This window comes from Pelodiscus sinensis, chromosome 15, assembly GCF_052426305.1.
Source record: "Pelodiscus sinensis isolate ZL-2025 chromosome 15, ASM5242630v1, whole genome shotgun sequence".
NCBI lineage: Eukaryota > Metazoa > Chordata > Testudines > Trionychidae > Pelodiscus > Pelodiscus sinensis.
Window position 1 is genome coordinate 2,433,523 of NC_143066.1, and position 21,706 is coordinate 2,455,228.

General features: G+C 46.2%; 1 protein-coding gene across 2 annotated transcripts; it reads right to left on the reverse strand.

Annotated features, from left to right (window-relative positions):
- Positions 1-321: 321 nt before the first annotated feature.
- JPT2 (Jupiter microtubule associated homolog 2) lies at positions 322-8,834 on the reverse strand. 2 transcript variants are annotated; one of them, XM_089782180.1, is made up of 5 exons: positions 8,657-8,834; positions 7,238-7,411; positions 5,037-5,179; positions 4,744-4,792; positions 322-2,795 (listed from the first exon to the last, which is right to left on the reverse strand). In XM_089782180.1, exons 1-5 carry the CDS (start codon positions 8,817-8,819, stop codon positions 2,623-2,625), a joined length of 702 nt encoding a protein of 233 aa, XP_089638306.1. In that variant the 5' UTR covers positions 8,820-8,834; the 3' UTR covers positions 322-2,622. The 2 variants fall into 2 exon arrangements, with proteins under 2 accessions (XP_089638306.1, XP_075755097.1); XM_075898982.2 differs by having other exon boundaries at positions 7,238-7,386; positions 8,657-8,816.
- Positions 8,835-21,706: the final 12,872 nt, after the last annotated feature.

A 21,706-nucleotide genomic window follows, 5' to 3' on the forward strand; every position in this document is an offset into this window, starting at 1 on the left:
ACCAGTGTATTAATTTTAATATTTAAATCTTATTTCATAAGTGCACAGTCTCTTACCTAAAAGGTGTTCCACCAAGCGATGAAGTAGTAGAGCTTGGTCTTACCAGCAGTATTTAGATGAAGTTCAGTTTGAAGTTGAAATATGGATCCCTCATTGTTTACAGCATTCCAGCTATGCACAAAGCAATACCTTTGAGAGAGTGCCTGCATTTTTCACCTTAAGTCACAATTTCTCTCAAACTGCCACGCTAACTAATTTACCTGGAGTTGGATGTGTCATGGTCTCAGAGTATCTAGTCTACAGAACAAAAACAGCTAAATATACAAGGAGAGTTTTATGCCCTTACATTTGTTCCAATAAAGAAAAGGCTACAAGTATGAATTTTCACAAATACGAATCAATGTGTAGAGACAAGTGTAGACACTCAGTAGCAAAGTAATTAAAGGCAACATCAGACAATTTTAAGGTTTATGGAAAAGGAGACAAGACAGCAGAAAAAAACTCATCTAAAAAGACACTGTTGGAAGCTGCTGCACTTTCATTCTTTATCCATTATAGAGGATGCTAGTGCAAATTTTGATTCCAGGCCTGCTCCAGGATAACTGCTTCTCTAACAAGGAGGCAAGCCTGCCACCCCATTTAAGAGGATAAAGCACCTTTACAGTTAGCTAGGGTAGGAAGGAGAAGTGTTTGAGAAACCTTATTGTATTACACAAGAAATGTTATAGAATTTGATCACAGGCTAAAGTGTTTTTTAGAGACCAAACAGTAACTTATTTACAGGAGTACCCAGCTACACACAGTGAAATAACAAAATACTGTGATTTATTGAGAAGTTCATGATTTATCAATTAACACAAAGTTCCATTCCCTTTCTGCCCCTGTTAAAAATGAAGTGTCCTTATCAACTCAGACTTGAGACACTGATCAAAGGATGTAATCCAATGAGGTAACTGCTAGCCAATACCATGAAGACAAGTCCACTGTAGTTTAGACTTCACTGGAAAGTGCTGTTCAAAACAAGCCTTGTACAAATCACACTGATACTTCAGCTCCAGTTAGTCTGTAAGATACCAAGCTTTGAGTCTAAGCTCACTGACTTGCCCAAACAAACCCTTCAAAACGAAGCCAGGGCAGAAGAGTGGGCTTGGGGAATGAATTCAGACACTCTACCACCACCAGCTGCTGGGTCTCCTGGACTGGATTGTGAATATACTCTAGCCCATAGATGGCCAACAGGCTGGGAGTTTGAAACCCGACTTATTAACTGAACCAGATAAGCAAGAGAGGAACAGCAGCTAGGAGCTGTTTTAGATTTGTATCCCCGCAATATAACAGATGTATTGGGATTAACCTCCCTCAGTATCGATCATCATTCTCTTACAACAGAGAGCCAAGCCTCTTGTGGGACAGAGGCACAGCAGGTATTAAGATTTCTGCCACATCCACCCTGTAAAAAGGGGATTTTCACTTCTGTAAGCTAAACAGCATCTTTGACAGGCACTTCAACAGTTACTATGACCTCTAACCTATTGTAGCACCTAGCCAAGACACAGAATAGTTTGTCACAAACAGTTTTCAATGAACCTGGGTTAGAACAGGGACTGGTACATGGAGCCATTCTGTAGAAAAGGACACTTGATCTTTGGTGTTCCTGAACTGCTCTGTGTAATCAGTGCTTTTTTTTAACCTATTACAAGTGACCAACAGCCTAAGCATCTAGTGTTATCAACTACTGACACTTTGGATATACTTGAGGAAAGTCCAGTCAGATTTAGCAACTGAAATTTGAGAACCCTCTTTCAACCACAGCCATCCCCCAACCCCACATACTCAATTATAGGAAACAATGTACATTTCTGGAAACAATTCATAACAGTCAGTGTGTCAGAAGAGTACTGCAATAATCCTTAGAGTGTCCCAAGCAGATGAACAGGACTAGAGCCTCAAGACAGCTATACCAGTATGTGTGGACAGTCCAAGTTGCTCATCCTTTACTACCAAGCAATAACTGAGGCAGTCAAAGGCAACCACGGCTAACAGAGGAGGTTTCACTAACAAAGTCAGCACAGAAACAAAAACACAAATCTACTGTACTATGGAGGATACAAGTGGAACAGTCCATTATTTCTGCAGGACAGCAGGAGGAAAAACCCTGCAAAAACTAAAGCATCTGTAACATGAGGCTGGTGATAGAACATTAAAGCTGGCTAACTAGAAATCTGAGGTGGCTGTCAAATCTAATTTTACACTACTGTAGTTTGTCAAAGTTCTTTAATTGTGTGTGCACCCAAGTCCAAATGCTTCGGTCCAAGAGTCTGAGCTACTAACCGGCTGCAAGCTTAACAGTATTTTTAAATGCTCACCATAAAGGGACACTCCTCTTGCATCTATTTGAGCTGTCCTGCAGAACTCTGCACTGTCTAGCACCTAAGTCTTTAGTTATTTCCATAAGCACCATAACTAAGAGGTTTTACAGTAGACTTGAACATCAGGGTGTTCTCGCTTTAGATTAGGTGAGTCAAAGTTCTCATCCTCCTGCCTAAAGCATCTGTCGCCAAACAAGTAATTGAAAACAAACTCAAGTTTCTGTGCTGACTCCATTAGTGAAAGTCAATGTTCCTAATAGAATGCAATGCTGGATTTGCCACCAGGGGGATTGAGGACTTTGTTGTGTGACCGTGGCCTTGGCCCCAGTCTGGGCTCATGATCATCTATCTTGGGGCCTGGCTCTTCTTTCCCAAGATCTCTCTTCTCACCTCTGTCTTCCATCTGTGGTTTGCTGATTTCTGTAGCTGTATGACAACAAGGGACGTTAGACCAGTTACACTGCCATGCAGTAACATTGCCTCATAAGAACAACTCACATTATGCTCTCACCAAGCAGCTAGTAATGGAGCAATAATGCATTCTGGGAAAATGAGTTACTCCTCAGCTACCATTGAGGAAGGCCAGAATGGCACATTATGAATGGGAGAGAAGGAGGAACAGCTTACCACATGCTGTATATCTTAATTGCAAATTTCTTCACTTAAAGATCATTCCACTCAAGATTCAGATACATTAGGGGGGTGTGTAGTCTACATGGCTTCGTCGACAGAACCATGTAGATGAGTTTACTAGACATAGCAAAATGAAGTGGCGATTTAAATAATTGCTGCTTCATTTACATGAAAATGACCGCCGTGCTGTGCCGATCAGCTGATTGTCGGCACAGCGCTGTAGTCTAGACAGGGATCAGCCGACCCCAGCACCCTTTGTCGTCAGATCCTGCAAGCATAAAGGATCTGACAACAAAGGGTGCTGCAGCGCTGTGCCAACAATCAGCTGATTGGCACAGCACGAGCCATTTTGATGTAAATGAAGCAGCGATTATTTAAATCGCCACTTCATTTTGCTATGTCTAGTAAACTCATCTACATGGCTCCGTTGACAGAGCCATGCAGTCTAGACACACCCTACCAGAACAACTGCTGCCTGAGACAAAGCTACAGAAATGGGAGTTACGTCTGAATTTCTTCAGTTAACTTGTCCTTGCTGCTTCAGAATAGCTCTCACATTTTAAAAATTTGGGCTTAAGTACAAAAAAAAAAAAGTCGCCTATACAAACAAGCAGCCCATCTAGGAGACACTTCCCATATCTAGATATCAGCCTAGCATAGGGCCCTCTTCCAATACTTTAGCTAAAGGGAAGCAGTTTAATAGAAGAGATTAGGTGGCTACTTCAGGGTCACATCCAATCCTATTTGCTATCATTGGAACTCATACTAAAAGTCGAACTGCCCAGTTTGAAGTTCTATAGCCATGACTGTTGCCCTGAAAACCAGCATTAGTCTTGTTTATTCTTCCTGTTTGCACAGAAATACTAGAACTGGAAGAGACCTTAAGAGGTCAACAAGTCCAGTCCCCTGCCCTCATGGCAGGATCCAGTACCATCTAGACCAAGGGTTCCCAACCTTTTTCGGTCCCTGTACCCCCTTGGCTTTTAGTAAACCTTCCCATACCCCCTATTCAATATGAAAGGAAATAAATTCTAGACTCTAGAATCCACAACTTTTTTCACTATCACTACTACTTTTGGAATATTTCAATTAGGATAATCAAGTTATTTACCAAATATTCCTCGTACCCCCTTGACAAGCTTCTCGTACCCCCTGGGGGTATGCGTACCCCAGGCTGGGAACCCCTGATCTAGACCCTACCTGATAGAGGTCTATCTAACCTGCTCTTAATATCTCCAGAGATGGAGATTCTACAACCTCCCTAGGCAACTTATTCTAGTGTTTAACCATCCTGACAGGAAGTTTTTACTAATGTCCAACCTAACCCTCCCTTGTTGCAGTTTAAACCCATTGCTTCTTGGTCTATCCTCGGAGGCAATGGAGAACAATTTTTCCTCCCTCCTCGTGACCCCCTTTTAGATACCTGAAAATGGTTATCATATCCCCTCTCAGTCTTCTTTCCAAACTAAACAAGCCCAATTCTTTCTTTCAGTCTTCCTTCATAGGTCATGTTTTCTAGACCTTTAATCATTCTTGTTGCTCTTTGCTGGACCTTCTCCAATTTCTCCACAACTTTCTTGAAATGTGGTGCCCAGAACTGGACACAATACTCTAACTGAGGCCTAATCAGTGCAGAGTAGAGCAGAAGAATTACTTCTCGTGTGTTGCTCATAAAACTCCTCATACACAGGCCAAATTATTCTGCACATCATCTCAGAGAAAAAGGTTTCTCTTGCCTTACCTTTCAGTTCTTTGGGTGCATCTCCTCCCTCTTGTAAGACAATGTGATCCTACAATAAAATCAAGACTGCTTTTTAGGGCTTCAGAGGATATAGATCAACTGCTACTCCACATCAAGATATTTGACTAGAAGAGGGTTGTGGAGGGAGAGCTGATTAATTTTGGGCTGTGAGGCATAATGTAGAATTAACATACTGCACAGCACAAAAGAGCCTTGTTCAGAACATTACTTCTACCCGAAGATAGTAAACTATTTTTCTCTAAACCATTTCATAGGCACCGCATTACAAATACCTTGGGTTTGTTTGGGTGTGCTCGGACAGGGCTGGTGGGTACTGGAGATCCAAAGATATCACTTGTCTTCCCACCAGGTGGATTCATGCGCTGACGAGACTGGACAGGGTTAGGATCCTCGAAAATACCACTTCCTTTTCCCCCTGCAAGATAACTAAGTTACTTGGAAAATGGTTTTAACATTTTGTACTGTGTCCTCCTAACTTTGTTCAGAACTTTTTTTAAAATCTGATCTTAAAGAGAGTCAAATAGCCAAGTTTGAGGTTTTCAGTATCACTAACTGAATCAGTACATTCAGTCCAGAAACCCTAGAACTTTGCTTACTATAATATCCTGAAGATACTTAAGACTTTTGTCACCATGACTCAGAAAACGTTTTGATTTACAGCTGAAGAAGTTTCTTTGTAGGTCATCATTTCAGCTGGAAAAGTCTCTTGCATGGACCCTCCAACTATTGGCCCCCAATACAACATGGTGGCCACATTAAGGAAGAGACCTCTAATTCTCTACTAGGATTGGACAACATGGTGATACCATGTCTATGCCATAACTTTGGCTAGAAAATTGCAGGCCTGAGTTCCTATTAGTAGTTAAGTGTATAATCTCGAGCACTTAAACCTCAATGGGTTATTAAACAGGAAGGGCTGAAAAGTGGCCTATGGTTTTAGGAATTTTTTGTAAAAGCCAAGAGATTTAGGGAAGTTCAATGTAGTAATCTAATTTTACATACTCTTCTAATTCAGGCTTTGTTCAATTCTGTGAAGTAACTTCACTTCAAATGGTATGTTTCTACAATTAACAGACCAATATGGCAGCTAAAAATAGCTATTTATGTAATGCCCCATATTTTCATACTGGCAAGCTTATCACCACTAAAAATATCCATATAACAAAAATTTACACTAAATGTGTAAGAATCATCATCCTTGAATATGTTTACACAGTACAATATCAGTTCCATTTCAAGCTTAAAAAAAGACTATGACAAGGTTTTTGCGACATGACATGTTGCTACCTAGAAACAAAAATAAAAAAGCGACTAAAGCTCACATTAGTTTTGGTCAATGTTTTAAATTTCCCCAATCCCTATATTTAGCAAGGTCAGACGGATGGGCTCATCTGGAGAAAAAGTACTGTATTTACAGCACAAATTCAGGTTACAGCTTAAACACAGCACTCATGATTGAGTGCTCTCTGATTCAGAGCAGATGGGTTTACTGCAGAAGTTCAAACAACTAGCAGCAATGTATAGTTTACAGGGACAGTAACTTTGAAAAAACTCTTACAAAGGACACCACAGGATTTGGTAACACTGGGTGGATAACCCAAACCAATTAGAACTTCTGAACACACTGCCTCTGCATTGGACACTGTCCAACCCTCTAGCAGTGATCTTATGGGGGATGTGTCAGAGAGCCCTGGATACTTAATGAATATGAATGCTTATGAAAATGCACAACTCGAAGATGCTTTATGCAAAATGCATTATGCAACATATCAATGTTAAGTTATAATCTGCAGAATCTATTTTTTGCATGTATCATTCTAACTTGTATGTGAAGTTAGGAGTATGAAGTGTGAATCTAGTTTTAATTCGGACTCTGCTAATTAGGGCCATTCAGGATACTTTAGGAACACAGTGGCTCAGTACTCAACCCAACAACCTGTGAATAGTCTTGTTTGTCCTGTGAGCCTAAACTGTGATTGGTCCCATGGTTGTGATCGTGACACCTACTACTGGACTTCATGTTGCATGTGGTACTTTTCCATGGGGATGGGGCATGCTAAATAAAGGGTCCTGGCCCAGGGGATTAAGAGGCAGTCTATTTAAGGCATGGAAAGTAGTCAGTTTGTGTTTTCAGCTGACCTCGGAAACTGCCTTGCCCACCCTAACATTTATTTGGGGTTTTGGTCCTCTGGGGTCTGCGTTTCTAGATATTGAGCTCTTATAGCAGATCCTCCCAGAGTTGAACTGATTCAGCATTAGGGGAGCACCAAACCCTAACTCTGCTTTGTCTAGGGGAGACCAGAGCTTCTGGCCCAGCAATATATAGTGGCAGGGAACCCCAGAGAGCAGGAAAGCAGGCATCAGTAGCTTGATCAGCATACTAGAGGATAACCCCAAGGGGATTTCTGTGATCCAACCCAGAATCAGCTACATCTCTTCTCAGTGGTTTCCCTGAGGAAACTGGTGTTCTCACCTGGAGGGTTTGTTCTTTTTGGAAAGTTCTGAGGTTCCTCAGCTGCTCCAAAGATGCTAGATGTCATCCTGTGTGGTCTGCTGGAAGATGAAACTTCTTCTGTGCTCCCAAACAGATTACTAGAGCCTCCTCCAGGGGGTTTCAATACTCTGTATTGCAGAATATTACCACATACTGACAGGTGTTAAGTCATTTGAAGTCTTCTGCATTCAATTTCAGGACAATGCAAAAGACTATTTTCATTTGGACTGTTTTCTTTGCAGCCATAAAAGATAAACACTTTTTAAAAAGGGAAAGCTTGCTTTCTGAAGAACCTGAATCTGCCATAGGCGCCAATACTGCAGATAGGCTGGAGCTGGTCTACTGGCTGGTAGCACAAGTCACCTAAAGGAACAAGTTTAACTCTCTGTACTGTTGTACTCATTGTAAAACCTTTAAGTGTTGTTCTTTTAAGTACATTAAGGAGGGGACAAAGCAGGACATGTTGGTTTTTACTCTTTGTAGGACTCAAGGAAGTAGTCCAAAACATTAGTGCCTTTGAAGTTAAATAATCTGAATGATGCGATGAAGTTTGAATACCCAGGCTCACTTCCAAGTAACTAGCTATTCTGTTCAAATACAACTGAAAATTATAACTGAACATTAAAGAGTTAGAGCTTGCTTCCTATAGAAGGTGGCAGGTCTGATCAGTCTGTTAATTTGTTGTATTATGCTGTATGTACTTCCACTGAGATGACTAGTAAGCAGTCAACCAAAAAACCCAAACCAAACCAAACATGTCAGCACATTTGGCTTTTAAGAGATAACCTTGAAAGGGAACAGCATTCAACGGCTGCAGCATTCAGGAGAATTGTATCGGCTCCATTTCCCTTGCGCACACTCCCGCAACACCGCAAGCTCTTTGAATGGGAGCTGCCCTCGCACGGGCTGTCGAGCATCCTGCGCTGGCAGGAGCCCGCAGCGTACGGAAGCGCTGGTTAGCGCGGGCCACGCGCTCCGACGCTGTGTGCGCAGCGGGCAGGTCGGCCCGAGCAGCGGCGGTACGCGAAGGGTCTGGCCGCTCGGGGCGTGTCGCTCCCTCCCCCACAGTCAACCCGCCACCCTGCAGTGGCTCCCGCGGGCCCGGGCTCTGCCTACAAACCGCGGGCAGGGCAGCCAATCCGGGGCCCCGGCTCGTGCCGCGAGGGGGCCGGGCCCGCCCGGATGTGAGGGGTCGATCAGCGGCCCGGGCCCAGCAGCGCGGTGCCGCCAGGGCCCCGAGGCAGAGCACGGTGCCGCCGCCCAGACGGCACGGGGGGGGGGCCCGCCCCGGCGGCTCTGAGGGGAAGGGCGGCGCCCCCGGAGCGCGCCCCGAACAAAGCCCCGCGCGGGGGAGGGGAGTCGGGGCCCAGCCCCGGCCTGAGGCGGCCGCCCGGGTACCTGGAGCTGGGCTTGGCGGGCTCGGCCTCCGGCCCCTGGAACATGACGGCGGCGGCCAAGGCCTCGCGCGCTGCTGACTCGATCCGGGGCCCCCGCGCGCTGGGTGAGCTTGGCCTGGCCACCCACACAACAGGTAGCGGCCCGACCCGCCCTGCAAGCCCATTGGATGGCGTACTCGCCAATCACGTCGTGTAGCCTATGACACGCAGCGCACTCCCACAAAGACCCGCCCAGTGGCCGGAGAGGGAAGCTTTAAAACGCCCGCTCCATGAGTCAGGCTACGCCCTGACCATTGGAGCAATCAGCTGCCATTCAGCAAACGCTTCGTGACCATTGGCCAAAAGGTAGAGGGAGGCGCAGTAGGGCAAGCCTTGCTCTTAAAGGGGACAACCTCTATGCCTAAGCCCCGCCCCCAGTCTGCGTCTTCCCCCCCGCCCCTCCCCCTTGTGGAGGTAGCGGCTCCTGCGCCAGGAGCACCCTGGGGCTGGCGCAGCGGCGCGGGCCGAGGGTCCCACCTGCCTCCCTGGCCTCAAACCTGACCCAGCCCCTTGGGCCTGGTCTCATGACTTGTTAAACGCGGGGTTGTCATCCCGCCCCAAGGCTGGGGGCGGGGCTTTTGAAAGTGGGGAGCACCTGGCAGCGCCCCAGGGCCAGACCCCTTCCACTTAGTGCTCCCAGGATCACTTTAAACCTCCCCACGAGCGATCTACCGCCCCCCCTTCTCCTCCTGTCCATCACTTGCTGGCCCCAGCCCTTACCTACACACTGTGATAAACCGTTTATTTTTAAATTGTGATATATAAAATTAAAATCACGTGTTTATAGTTATGAAATAAATGGTCTGTTTTTTATTCATGCTATTTACATCTAAAATGAAGCATTTATAATTATACATTTTGTGGGGACAGAGTTCTGCAGCTGGGGGCAGGGGAGAGGGACCAGGATTCTGCAGCAGGGGACAGGGTGCCAGTGGGGACAGAGTTCGGGAAGCAGGGATGGGAGTGGGGACAGAGCTTTGTAGCTGGGTACAGGAGAGTGGGGACAGAGTTCTGTAGCTGGCAACAGGGGAGTGGAGTCTGGGGAGCAGGGACAGGGTGCCAGTGGCAGCAGAGTCACCTCCATCTGCCTCCTCCCAGGATTCTCTCTCCCGCCCCCCCCGGGAAGCCAGCACATGCCTCCTCTGGGCCCCCCGCGGCGCAGGGAAACCCCAAGCGTGCATGACCTGGGGCTAACCCCCACCTCCGCGGCGGGGCTAAACCCCCGCGGGGGCCTGCACCAGGGGCAATCCCCACCCCTTCCACAGCAGGGGCAACCCCCGCAGGCGCCTGCCCTGGGGTCAAACCCCCCTCCCATAGCATGGCACAGCACGGCCAACTCTCTCCCATCCCGCAGCGCGGCCAAACCCCGGGCCCGACTCCCGCAGCCCAGGGACATCCCTGCGCCCAACTCACCCCTCCGCACTCCTCCTCTAGGGCCAACCCCCCCTCCCCCAGCACGCAACAGAGGTGTAGGAGGGGGAGCAGCCAGCACGCTTCCAGAACCCCCGGCAGTGATGCGAGCTTCAGAGAGGACTTCTGTCCACTCTGCGGGAAGCCAGCACTACACTAGAGGTAGGTAGTGGGGCTTCTCCGGGGTGGAGGGAAAAGGGGGGGGGGGGGAGTTGCCCGAACGCCTCGCGATTGACTGGTCGAGGCCTCACGATTGACCAGTCGATTGCGATCAACGGGTTGGTGACCACAGATGGACAAGAATGACTATCCTCACTGAAGCAAAGTAGCTCCCTTGGCTTTGCACTGCAGAGGCAACTACTGCGTCACTCTTGAAATTGTTGGGAATAGTGTAATGCTTTGCAAAGATGTAGTTAGAGGACCATGTGGCCACTCAACAGCTGTCACATAGGAAAACTCCCTTGAGAAAGGGCAGTAGCAGCACCTACAGCCTGTTAGAATGGACTCTTGGTGTCACTAGTAGCGGCTTGTTCTGCACCAAATAGCAATGTACTATGCCCTGAACAATGAGTTTGGAGATGCATTGTGCAGAGAGAGACTCGCCTTTAGAACAATCGGCCACTGAAATCAACAGTTGTTGAGATTTCCAGCAAGGTCGTGTCCTATCGATGTAGAAAACCAGTGCCCTGCGCACATCTAATATGTGAAGTGTAGCGTCATGTTGGGAGGAGGGTGGCTTAGGATAGAAGGTTGGGAGGATGATAAACTCAGCCTTTCACATCAACGAGCCTATTTTTGGCAAGAAGGATGGTTGAGGGTGGAGTATAATCCCGATTTGTAAATACTATATAGGGAAGTGTAGCACAGAGCATGGCAAGCTCCCCCACCCAGCATGCAGATATTATCGCTAACAAGAAGGCAACCTGTCTAGTTTATAGCAACAGAGGGCAGGCTGCCAAGAGCTCTAAGAGTGGTCGTGTTAGGGCATCCAAGACAAATTCTAAATTCCATGGATGAGACGGTTCTCTACGTGGTGGGTGGAGATTAGCCATCCCTTTCACGAACCTAATGATTAGGGGAACGAATACAGAATAGCCCTCTACTGGCTGTAAGAAAGCGCTGATTGCAGCAAGGTGAACCTTGAGAGAAACCAGCGCTAGGTTGGAATGTTTTAAATGCTGGATGTAGTCGAGAATGCGATGAATGGGAGCAGAAGTCAGATCTAGACTGTTATCAGTGCACCAGGAACGAAACATACGCCACTTGTGCAGGTAAGTAGTCCGAGTGGTGGATCTTCTACTCTGGAGCAGGACATGTTTAACATCCTGGGAACAGATCATTTCCGAGTCTCGGAACCACGATGTGAGGTGAAGGTGATCAGGTTTAGGGTGCTAGTGTTCCCTAGTCCTGGGTCAAAAGGTTGGGTAGGTGATAGGGTGGGTGAGGAGACATGCGAAAAAGATAAGGGAGCCATGTCTGATGCAGCCAAAAGGGAGCTATGAGAATTACTGTTGCATTGGCCCTGGAGATCTTTTAAGACTCTCGGTATCATAGGATTTGGGGGAAAGGCATAAAGCAGATGAGCACTCCAGTTGAGGAGGAATGAGTCGCCCAGGAATCTTTGTCCAATGCTTGCTCTCAGGGCCGGCCCGAGCCCTTTTGGCACCCTGCCCCCGGGGCGCACGGCGCATGCGCAGCCCCGCCCCCAGGGAGCATGGCACATGCGCGGCCTGGCCATCGCTGCTGGCGCACGCGCCGAGCCGTACAGGATCCCACGGCCATGGGGGGGAACGGCGCTGCTGGCATCCCGCGCCCCTTACAGCTGCCATCAGGTGTCCCCCATCGGTTGGCGTCCCGGGCAGCTGCCTGGCTCGCCCATGCTTCAGTCCGGCCCTGCTCACTCTGGAATAGTAGTACGGGCATTTCGTATTTTGATATGTGGTGAATAGATCTATAGTCGGGAACCCCCAGATACAGAAGACATCTTGCAGCACCCAATAACGTAGCTCCTACTCGTGGTTCGTAGCAAAATACCTGCTGAACGCATCGGCAGTGATATTGTCTTTGCCAGGTAGGTATGATGCTAAAATCGTTATGTCAAGGCGGATACACCAGTTCCATAGGCGTATTGCCTCTGCACAGAGGGAGCACGATCGATAGACGCCGTCATGTTGTCGGGAAGGAACCTGATGGTGCGGCCTCAGATAAGGGTAAGAAAATGCTTGCATGCATTGAAGACTGCTCTCAATTCTAGGGGGTTGATCCAGTGGGAGGTTTCTCCTATGGATCAGTGGCTCTGAACAAGATGACTGTTGAGATGTGCTCCCCAACCTACCTACCAAGGATGTGTCATTCATAATTTGCATTGTGGGTTGAGGTCAATGGAAAGGAATGCCTTTTAACATGTTGGCAGGGATGGTTCACCCACTCAAGGACTTCACTTTTGATAATACTGTGATTGTCCTGTGAACAACTTGTTTGCTAGGAATGTAGACTGAAACTATCCAGTGCTGAAGCCTGGCATGCACTACAACATATATGGTAGCTGCCATGTGCCCCATGCGTTGAAGGCAGGTAAATACGGAAATTGTGGGGCTCGTGGAGAGGACCTACCAGATCCTAAATAGCCCAAAATCTGTTTAAAGGCAGGTAACTCGGGCAGTAGTTGAATCTAGATGTGCACCGATGAATTACCAAGATTGTTGCAGTCTCATGGATGATTTTGGGAAATTGCTTATGAGGGCAAGGGCTTCAAAGACTGCCCACATCATGTTGGTAGATTGAAGCGCATCATCAAAAAATGGCTCCTTTATCAAATAGTTGTCGAAATAATGGAAGATAATGATCCTGGCTCGGAGGAGGTGGGCCGCTACGACCACAAGTGTCTTTGAAAACACTCTGGGTGCCAAAGACACGCTGAAAGGTAGAACTCAGTATTGAAAGTGTTTGGTTCGGACTACGAATCTCAGGAAGTGCCTGTGTGCTAGATGAACTGTGACATGGAAGTAGGTGTCCTGCAGGTTGAGGGACAGAAACCAATCTCCACTGTCAAGAGCTGGGATAATGGATACTAAGGTCACCATTTTGAATCTCTGTTTTCTAAGGTGTCAGTTGAATCAATGGAGATCTAGGAACAGTCTCCATCCACCCAACTTTTTCTGGGTAAGAAAATAATAGGAATAAAATCCCTTCCCCTTGTACTCTTCAGGTATTCTTTCCACTGTTCCAATGGTAAGGAGACATAGGACCTCGTCTCAATAGAGACTTGTGAGAAGGGTCCGTGAAGGAGGACTGGAAAGATGGAGAAGGAGGAGGGAACTGAAGGGGATCGAGTAACCCAATGTTATTAACTCAAGAACCCATCGATTGGTGATAATGGTGGCCCATTGTTTTTGGAATGGTTGTAATCAGTGATGGAATAACCGAGCCTCTTCGCATTGATGACCAGATAGCGGGACGGCTTGCAGACCCTCAACCAACACATCAAACTTGCTGCCGATTGTTCTGCTGGTTGAACGTCTTGTTCTGTGGGCGTTGTTTTTGCAGATGTTGTCTAGGACGGTGCTGGTCGGTGGCCCCTATATTGAGGGGCCAAGTAAGGAATGGGTCTGTGTCTCTGGTATGGAGTGCAGCGCTTGCATCTGTATGAGGGCATGTACATACTCAATGTTCTTAAAGTAGTTCTCAAGTCCTTACTGGTATGAAGGACCTCATCCGTTTTCTCTGCAAAGAAAAACCGTGAGGCAGTGTACCCTTTCTGCACTACAGATTTTAGGATTTGGCCTTTGTTGTCCGGAAGGTGTTCTATCAGTGTGGTCAATTTTGTGTAATTATCGAAATTATGGTTTGCGAGGAGGACCACAGTTAGCCATCCTCAGTGTTAAAGTAGCTGAGGAATATACTTTTCTACCAAAAAGGTCTAATTTTTTACTTCAGAGGGGTAGCCGAGTTAGTCTGTAACAGGAAAAACTTTAAAAAAGAACAAATAGTCTAGTAACACTTTATAGACTAACAAAACATGTAGATGGTATCATGAGCTATAGAAGTGGGTTGTGCCCACGAAAGCTCATCATACCATCTACAAGTTTTTCCTTTTTAATTTTTTACTGTCTTTCTCGCTGGTATTGTTCCTATATTGTGGGTTCTTGGCCCTCTGCTGTGCCGCATCAACCACGAGAGAGTTGGGTTGAGGGGGCGTGAAGAGGAAATCCATTCCCTTGGCAGGCACAAAATATTTCTTATCAGCCTTTTTGTTAGTTGCTGGTACTGAGGCTTGAGTCTGCCATATATCATCCACCCCTTCTAAGATTTGCCGTGCCCCTTGACGAGGCTCTTTGGACTTTTTTGGGATGGCTGTAGATTTTTTTTAAAGTCGGTGTTGTATCTCAGTGAACTGGACCTCCTGACAGTCCGCCACTTGTTGAAAAAGGTCCTGGAATTGACGGAGCTCATCGGATGGTGATGAGTCCCCAGGGATTACCACCTCTGTCAGATGAGGACGAGGATGGATCAGTTGGCGAAAGCTCCTGTAGCTGCTTATGGTCCGAGAGCTGACCTTCCTCAGACTCGATGTCCCCAAGACATCGTATACAAATAGGAGTGCCCATCCAACGCAGGCATGGGCTCCCTGCAGGAGTCACATTTTTTGAAACCTGTCAATCCCAGCATGGTTGCCTGTTTTCTTTCTATCCATATCTATCTATAAATAGTTGTTTTTTTTAAAACACTGTAAAACTGTTGACCTTACTGCTAAACTTAACTAAGAACTATTAAGAGAACAACAACTATCTAACAACTAAGAAGTAATTTAACATTTGACAGGATCTGAGGAGAAGAAGCTCACTCAGTCTGTGACCCAAGGATGGTTAGGAGGAACTGGCAGGAGCTGGACCGCCCACTCTAAGAAATGGGTGCATGAGTGATGCACAGGGCTTGACAAACTATGTAATCTACTCGACCATGGCAAGTAGATTACAACCCGGAAGAGCCAGGTTTGGGCATGCGCAGATCGCTGGACAGTGCGGCTGGCGGGCGGGGCTCGCTGCAGCTCGGTGAGCCCTGGTGATGTGCATGTGCGGTCTGGCAGACCACTGCTGAAAAATCTCTGATCTGCAGCACCAAGACAAGCCCGACACCTACAGTGGAGCACCCTTGGGGACACTACTTGAAGAAGAACCTGTTCTTTCTCCACCGAGGGCTGCCCACCTCCTTCCCATAGCAAAGGCACCAGAAAGGACTGAATATGTTGCATTCCAAAGAGAGAAGGCTGGGGTGCAACGGAACGTTCTGTAGAGAGGCACAGAAATCCTGGCTGCAGAAGTTGAGCAGAACTTTATTATAGTAAAATGTATTGAGGCAGCTTCACTTCTTAAAATATCACCCTATACAAACCAATACCAAGGTTTTACAAATACACAGGAGAACAATTTCTGAGTAAAGAAAGAGGCAGTTGCTCACCTCATTTAGTGGCTGGGCAAGTTTTGAAGAAGGGGAGGCCTTCAGGATGTCAGTTTATGCTTTGTTTTAGGCAGCTCTGCCAGAGACATGTCCCCTTTTGAATAGGTCTTAGAAGGATTTGAAGTTATCTCCTGTAGTACAGGGTGTGGGCATTATAGTCTCAGCTGGTGATGACAGGTGTGTAGGAAATATGCTATTGTCCTCTTGTACATTCTCCAAGCCCTCTGTCCTCTTGGGGTGTATCCAGAGCACAGTTCTTGCCTCTGGGGATCCATTGCCTGTGAAGTAGCAGATAGTTGCATTCTATTGAGGGCCCCTGGATCTCAGCCTGGCCAAACAGTAGGAAGGGGAATAGGCAGCATCCATGGGAAGGCTGCCAGACTTGTCCTGGCACCTGAAGTGGTTGAGGCTGTGTAATAGGTTTGAGGAGTGAATGATGGGGCGAGAAGCAGATCTTGTTGTCATCTTCATCACTTGAAAAGGGCAGGACAGGGCTAGTCAGTGTTATTAGTCTGCTAGGCCCTTGATACATAGGAGTATCGTTGGTACCGAAAAGCGGAGTGCTTGGTACTAAGGATATGGCAGAGGCCGCATGGGAAGTAAGTGGCCTCAGTACAGAGATGCTTGGTGCCGTTGTCGGTACCAGCACATAAGTTTGCAAGGAAGGTTCCTTTGGTGCTGGGGGTGCTTTTTACCATTAGGGCATTTTTGTGGAACATGAAGACCTGCAAGGCACCACAGCCACCTGATATTGGTATCGAGAGCCTGCAAGGGCGGCATTTTTTAAAATCTGGAGAGTCTGGCATGGTGGAAATCCCATGAGGGGAAAAGGGTTAACAAAAGACCTGGGGAATAAGGAAATTTTATCTGGAAATATGTAGCAAAGGAGAATTGCTGCATTCTGACATACACCAAAGGTGGCAGAGAAGGAATTGAGGGATGGTTGAGGATGTTTGTCTGTTACCCCTGGCAGAGGTGAAAGACAGCACGGTACGCACATCACCATGCAGAGTACCACTACTGGAAATCTTGATTATAAGTGCAGGAGACAAACTCCTACAGTGGAACACCCACAGGGACACTCCTCAAAGAAGAATTGATAGTCACTTTTGAGAGTGGAACTGCACATTAATATCATCTGGAATTGGCTCCATTTAATGCAAGCTAGATGCTGCCGCCCGTGGCTTCCTGGAAAGAGCTTCTCAAATCAGTAGACTCCATGCAAAACTAAGCAGTTCTTATCTTACTATATATTTTATAAATATGCATCTGTTTGTCCGAGAGTCCGTTTGTTCAAGAATTCCTCCTAAATGGTTAAGACCTAGGACCATCAAAGTTGGTATGCAGGTTCCTCTTATCATAATTTAAAGCAAGTCGACTAGTTGATAAGAACTTCCGCATTCCGCCTTTGAAATGTACAAGAGCCCCAACATTTCAAAGTTGGCCGCTGCTGTGTCCCTGTCCCCTCCCACAGAGCTGGAGCTGTGGGGAACCAGCTTTTAAGCTGGCTCCCTCCTGCACCCTCTTCCTCATCCCTCCCCCTTGCTGCCTCTTTGTGATAGAGGCAGCAAGGGGGGAGGGGGAAGCAACTAGCTGACTAGTGTGTTGACTATCCGCTCAGCTTTTGCTGATCGGATAGTCGACTAGTCGCTTACATCCCTAGGTAATTCTGGGTGCTCTGTGGTACAGTTACACCCACAAATGACCACGGGGAAGAGGGGTCCGCAAGTGCCCCAGCAAACAGCCACTGGCTGGCAACATGGCCCCCGCCACCTCCAGGGAGCAGCTGGCGGCCACCCCCCATCTTCCCTGAACCCCGCTCCTCCCAACCCCCCTGCCCTGACTCCTGTACCTCCACACCCTGCACCACTCAACCCCCAACCCTGACAATTGCACCCCCACCAGCCCTCTACCCTGAGCATCTCACTTCCCCAAGCCCCTGACTCCTGAACCCACCCCACGCCAGCAGCCCTCTGCCCTGAAGGACCTGAGCAATGCCAGATAAGTCTTCTAGTAACTTATAAAGAGTGCAAACTATGCCATTACATTTTTTCTCTTGTCTCTGGAACACTAAATGTGAGGGAAAACAGGGAGGAAGGAGAGAGAACATTGGATAAAGATTAACATTTATTAATAATTAGGGCTTGATGAGCTCATCTCTGGCCTCGGATTCAGAAATCATACAACCTTCATTCAAGTTTTGCCAAGAAGTAACATGGTCATACCAACATCCCTGGAAATGGAGTGGATTGTACCTCTCGTAGTTTTTAATACTGATGCAGTTTGTGGAGGTGATAGGCCTTAGAATCATAGAACCAGAGCTGGAAGAGACCTCAGAAGGTCATCAAGTCCAGCCCCCTGCTCTAGGCAGGACCAATCCCAACTAAATCAACTCGGCCAGGGCTTTGTCAAGCCCAGACTTAAACACCTCTAGGGATGGAGACATGCAGCGTGACCAAGCTGCTCATTGTACCTCCAATTTTAAGAAAACAGCAGAATGGTAGGATGCTCTGGGCTTCAGCAGACACAGCTTTAAAACAGAAGTAGCCAGACTGTCAGTTTCCAGAGGCTCTCTAGCCAGGCTCCAATGAGCTCATGAAAGTTCAGGAAGCCAAGGCTTGCACTGCATTTTTAACCAAAACCCCCACATTTGGCTGGATGTTAAATTACAGTAGTTTAAATGTAGTTGAGGACCTTTGTAAACAATATATTTCAAGAAATGAATTCATAAGCTGTCCAATTGCTACATTTATTTTGGAGGGAAGGAGAAAATGAACTACACACTCCCTATATCTGCAACAGCCTCTATCTCTGTCCCTCTTCCAGTCCTGACATTGTACTTCAGTCCTGACTTACTGCATCCCCTGCTCCTATCATGCTAGCCTCACGCAATGTAGGTGGTAAGGACAGAAATGAAGGAAGGCATGACAAGATTTGGTCTCATCTTTGACATAGGGAGTAAAGGAGTCAAGCCTGGGTCACAAGCAAGATGGTGGAGAAAACAACTGAGGTGGAAAAATGAGCTTAGGCTTGGCCGTACGTTGCTCTGGTAGAATGTACTTGATCAGCTTGTGGACTGATAGTCTTGCTAATGTATACCAGGGCTTGGTGCAGTCTAGTTCATGCTGAATGCAAATTGGATTGTAAATGCCTTTCTTCTGATTCCCCCAAAATACAAGAAGCCAGTGGTCTTATGGCCAAATTCAGACATGCCTTTTGTGATGTACATTAGATCCCCCATATACATTATAGTGATGCATAAAAGAGATTAAGCAAATTTGTGCTAAAATGGGTTGCACGGTGATCAACTTTCATCAGTTAGTTCTTACAGAGAAGAGGCCTTCCTACAAAACATAGGATCTTCCTTCCACTTGTCAGGTGAAAAAAGTGAAGTGAAACAGCAGAGGGGAACTCCAAGGCTACATCTACACTGGCCCCTTTTCCGGAAGGGGCATGTAAATTTCACTAGTCGTCGTAGGGAAATCCGCGGGGGATTTAAATATCCCCCGCGGCATTTAAATAAAAATGTCCGCCGCTTTTTTCCGGCTTTTAAAAAAGCCGGAAAAGAGCGTCTAGACTGGCCCCGATCCTCCGGAAAAAGTGCCCTTTTCCGGAGGCTCTTATTCTTACTTTGAAGTAAGAATAAGAGCCTCCGGAAAAGGGCACTTTTTCCCGGAGGATCGGGGCCAGTCTAGACGCTCTTTTCCGGCTTTTTTAAAAGCCGGAAAAAAGCGGCGGACATTTTTATTTAAATGCCGCGGGGGATATTTAAATCCCCCGCGGATTTCCCTACGACGACTAGTGAAATTTACATGCCCCTTCCGGGAAAAAGTGCCCTTTTCCGGAGGCTCTTATTCTTACTTCAAAGTAAGAATAAGAGCCTCCGGAAAAGGGCACTTTTTCCGGAGGATCGGGGCCAGTCTAGACGCTCTTTTCCGGCTTTTTTAAAAGCTGGAAAAAAGCGACGGACATTTTTATTTAAATGCCGCGGGGGATATTTAAATCCCCCGCGGATTTCCCTACGACGACTAGTGAAATTTACATGCCCCTTCCGGGAAAAAGTGCCCTTTTCCGGAGGCTCTTATTCTTACTTCAAAGTAAGAATAAGAGCCTCCGGAAAAGGGCACTTTTTCCGGAGGATCGGGGCCAGTCTAGACGCTCTTTTCCGGCTTTTTTAAAAGCCGGAAAAAAGCGGCGGACATTTTTATTTAAATGCCGCGGGGGATATTTAAATCCCCCGCGGATTTCCCTACGACGACTAGTGAAATTTACATGCCCCTTCCGGAAAAGGGGCCAGTGTAGACGTAGCCCAAGATTGAGTTACTGTAAAGAATAGTTTTAGAAGCACTCTGCTGCCTCCCCCCACAAATGTCAAGAGCAAATCCACTGAAAGATCCTCCTTACCTACTCACCCTAAATGCACACCAAAAAGGCATACCTAGAATTCCTTCAGTTGCAGCTTAGACTAAGTTTTTCTCTGGCCATTAGATGATCACAGGCTTAAAAGTTCAATCCTATCACTGCTTTTGTAAGCAGCATTTGACAGTGTTGGCAGGAGAATAACTGTCACAAGGAACCTTGTTTCATAAAATGTAATTGTATCTAGGCAATAAATCACAGGCAATTTTGTTGCTAAGATACTAGAAGAAGTTTTGATGAAAGCTTGTACCTGGGGATCACTTTAATGGAAGATCTTCCGTCCTCATCTTCCTGAGCACTGCCCTAGGCTTTTGTTATTTTTCTCCATTGTAAAACAACATTCAGGTTCACTTACTACACAGGCTTCATGGTTTATGACACACTACCTTAAAGATAGCTATCCCTCTTCTCTTCTTTCTCTGTAATACGTAATGGAGGGGCTTCTTTGGAAGAAAAAGAAGTATTAACAAAAAATACAAAATTATTAGGTTTTATTTATATTCTCTGCCACTCCTTCCCCCTGCCCCTCCTCAAAAAAAAATCAAATCTAGAGCTTTTGGAAGTTTTGTTCAGATGGCACAAAACCAAATACCTCAATTGCAGGACTCTAAACTGTAAAACTGAATAAGTACAGGCATGACATTAAGAATATAAGAATGACTAGGGTTAAGAGCAACAAGAAATGTGTTATAGGGAGTTTGAACTTTTTTGTAGAATGGAATGTATCTTAAGGTACTTTTATACTGGGACAGGCAGGAAAATTATTCCAAATTAACCACGTTAAACCACATTAAGACTCTACATGGACACTCGCCTGACATTAAAATCCTTTTAATTCAGTTCAACTTAATTCCTGTGAATTAACTAAACCAAATTAAGACCATTGTAATTCCAAATGAGTGCCTACACAACTGTTAATGTCACTGAATGAATGTACTTTAGATTTACAACTTTATTTAATCTGGATTAATTTACCTAAATTCCTCAGTCTAGATGAACCCTTAGTGATCCAGATACTTGACCTACTCCCTTTTCCAGCTGAACATTCCACCACCTCTCTCATTTATCCAGCTTTGTTTATCACCACAGGGCAACTACAACGATTGCTTATATGTAGGAAAAGTAATAGTATGAAGGTAACTTTCAACTATGATGTAGAGCAGCTGGAAAAAGGGGACAGGATTATGTGACCAGACGGCTCCTTGAAGCCTCTAGTTGTCCATATAACTCAGGTAAGGACCAATGTTGCTAAGACTGATGAGAGTGGGGAGGGGAGTTGTAAGATACTGATCTCACCCTGATCTTCTAGACAGAAGGGGTGAAAAATTGTAGCCACACCAAAATCAATAGGAATTTCACTTCAATGGAGCCAGGAATTCACCCCAAGAATTTAAATTTTGAGGACAAATCTCAATTACATTGTCTCCAATGGGTAGAGCCTATCTACCTTGCACGGATACAAAATTTGTATCTGCATCTGCAAAAATGAGCCACAGATATCTACTTTATATCTGCAGGTATCTTCACATTTGCAGGGTTCTAGACACAAAATTTGTAGCTGCATCCATATTCGCAAAAATGAGCTGTGGCTAGACATGGATATAAAGTGTGGCTATAACCCTAATAGGAGCACCAGTCACTACAAAGTAAATACTGTTAAAAACTCAAAAAACCTTAATAGACTACAAGGCAGAAACTGTACATGTAACAAATATCTGAACACCTG

Excerpts from the sequence above, each read along its gene's own strand:
- JPT2 (XM_089782180.1), bottom strand. The coding sequence starts at position 8,819 with ATGGGCTTGCAGGGCGGGTCGGGCCGCTACCTGTTGTGTGGGTGGCCA. Across the intron at positions 7,412-8,656 it reads CCCGCCAAGCCCAGCTCCAG|TATGTGGTAATATTCTGCAA; the intron begins GTACCCGGGCGG and ends AACACCTGTCAG. Across the intron at positions 5,180-7,237 it reads AAAAAGAACAAACCCTCCAG|GGGGAAAAGGAAGTGGTATT; the intron begins GTGAGAACACCA and ends GTTATCTTGCAG.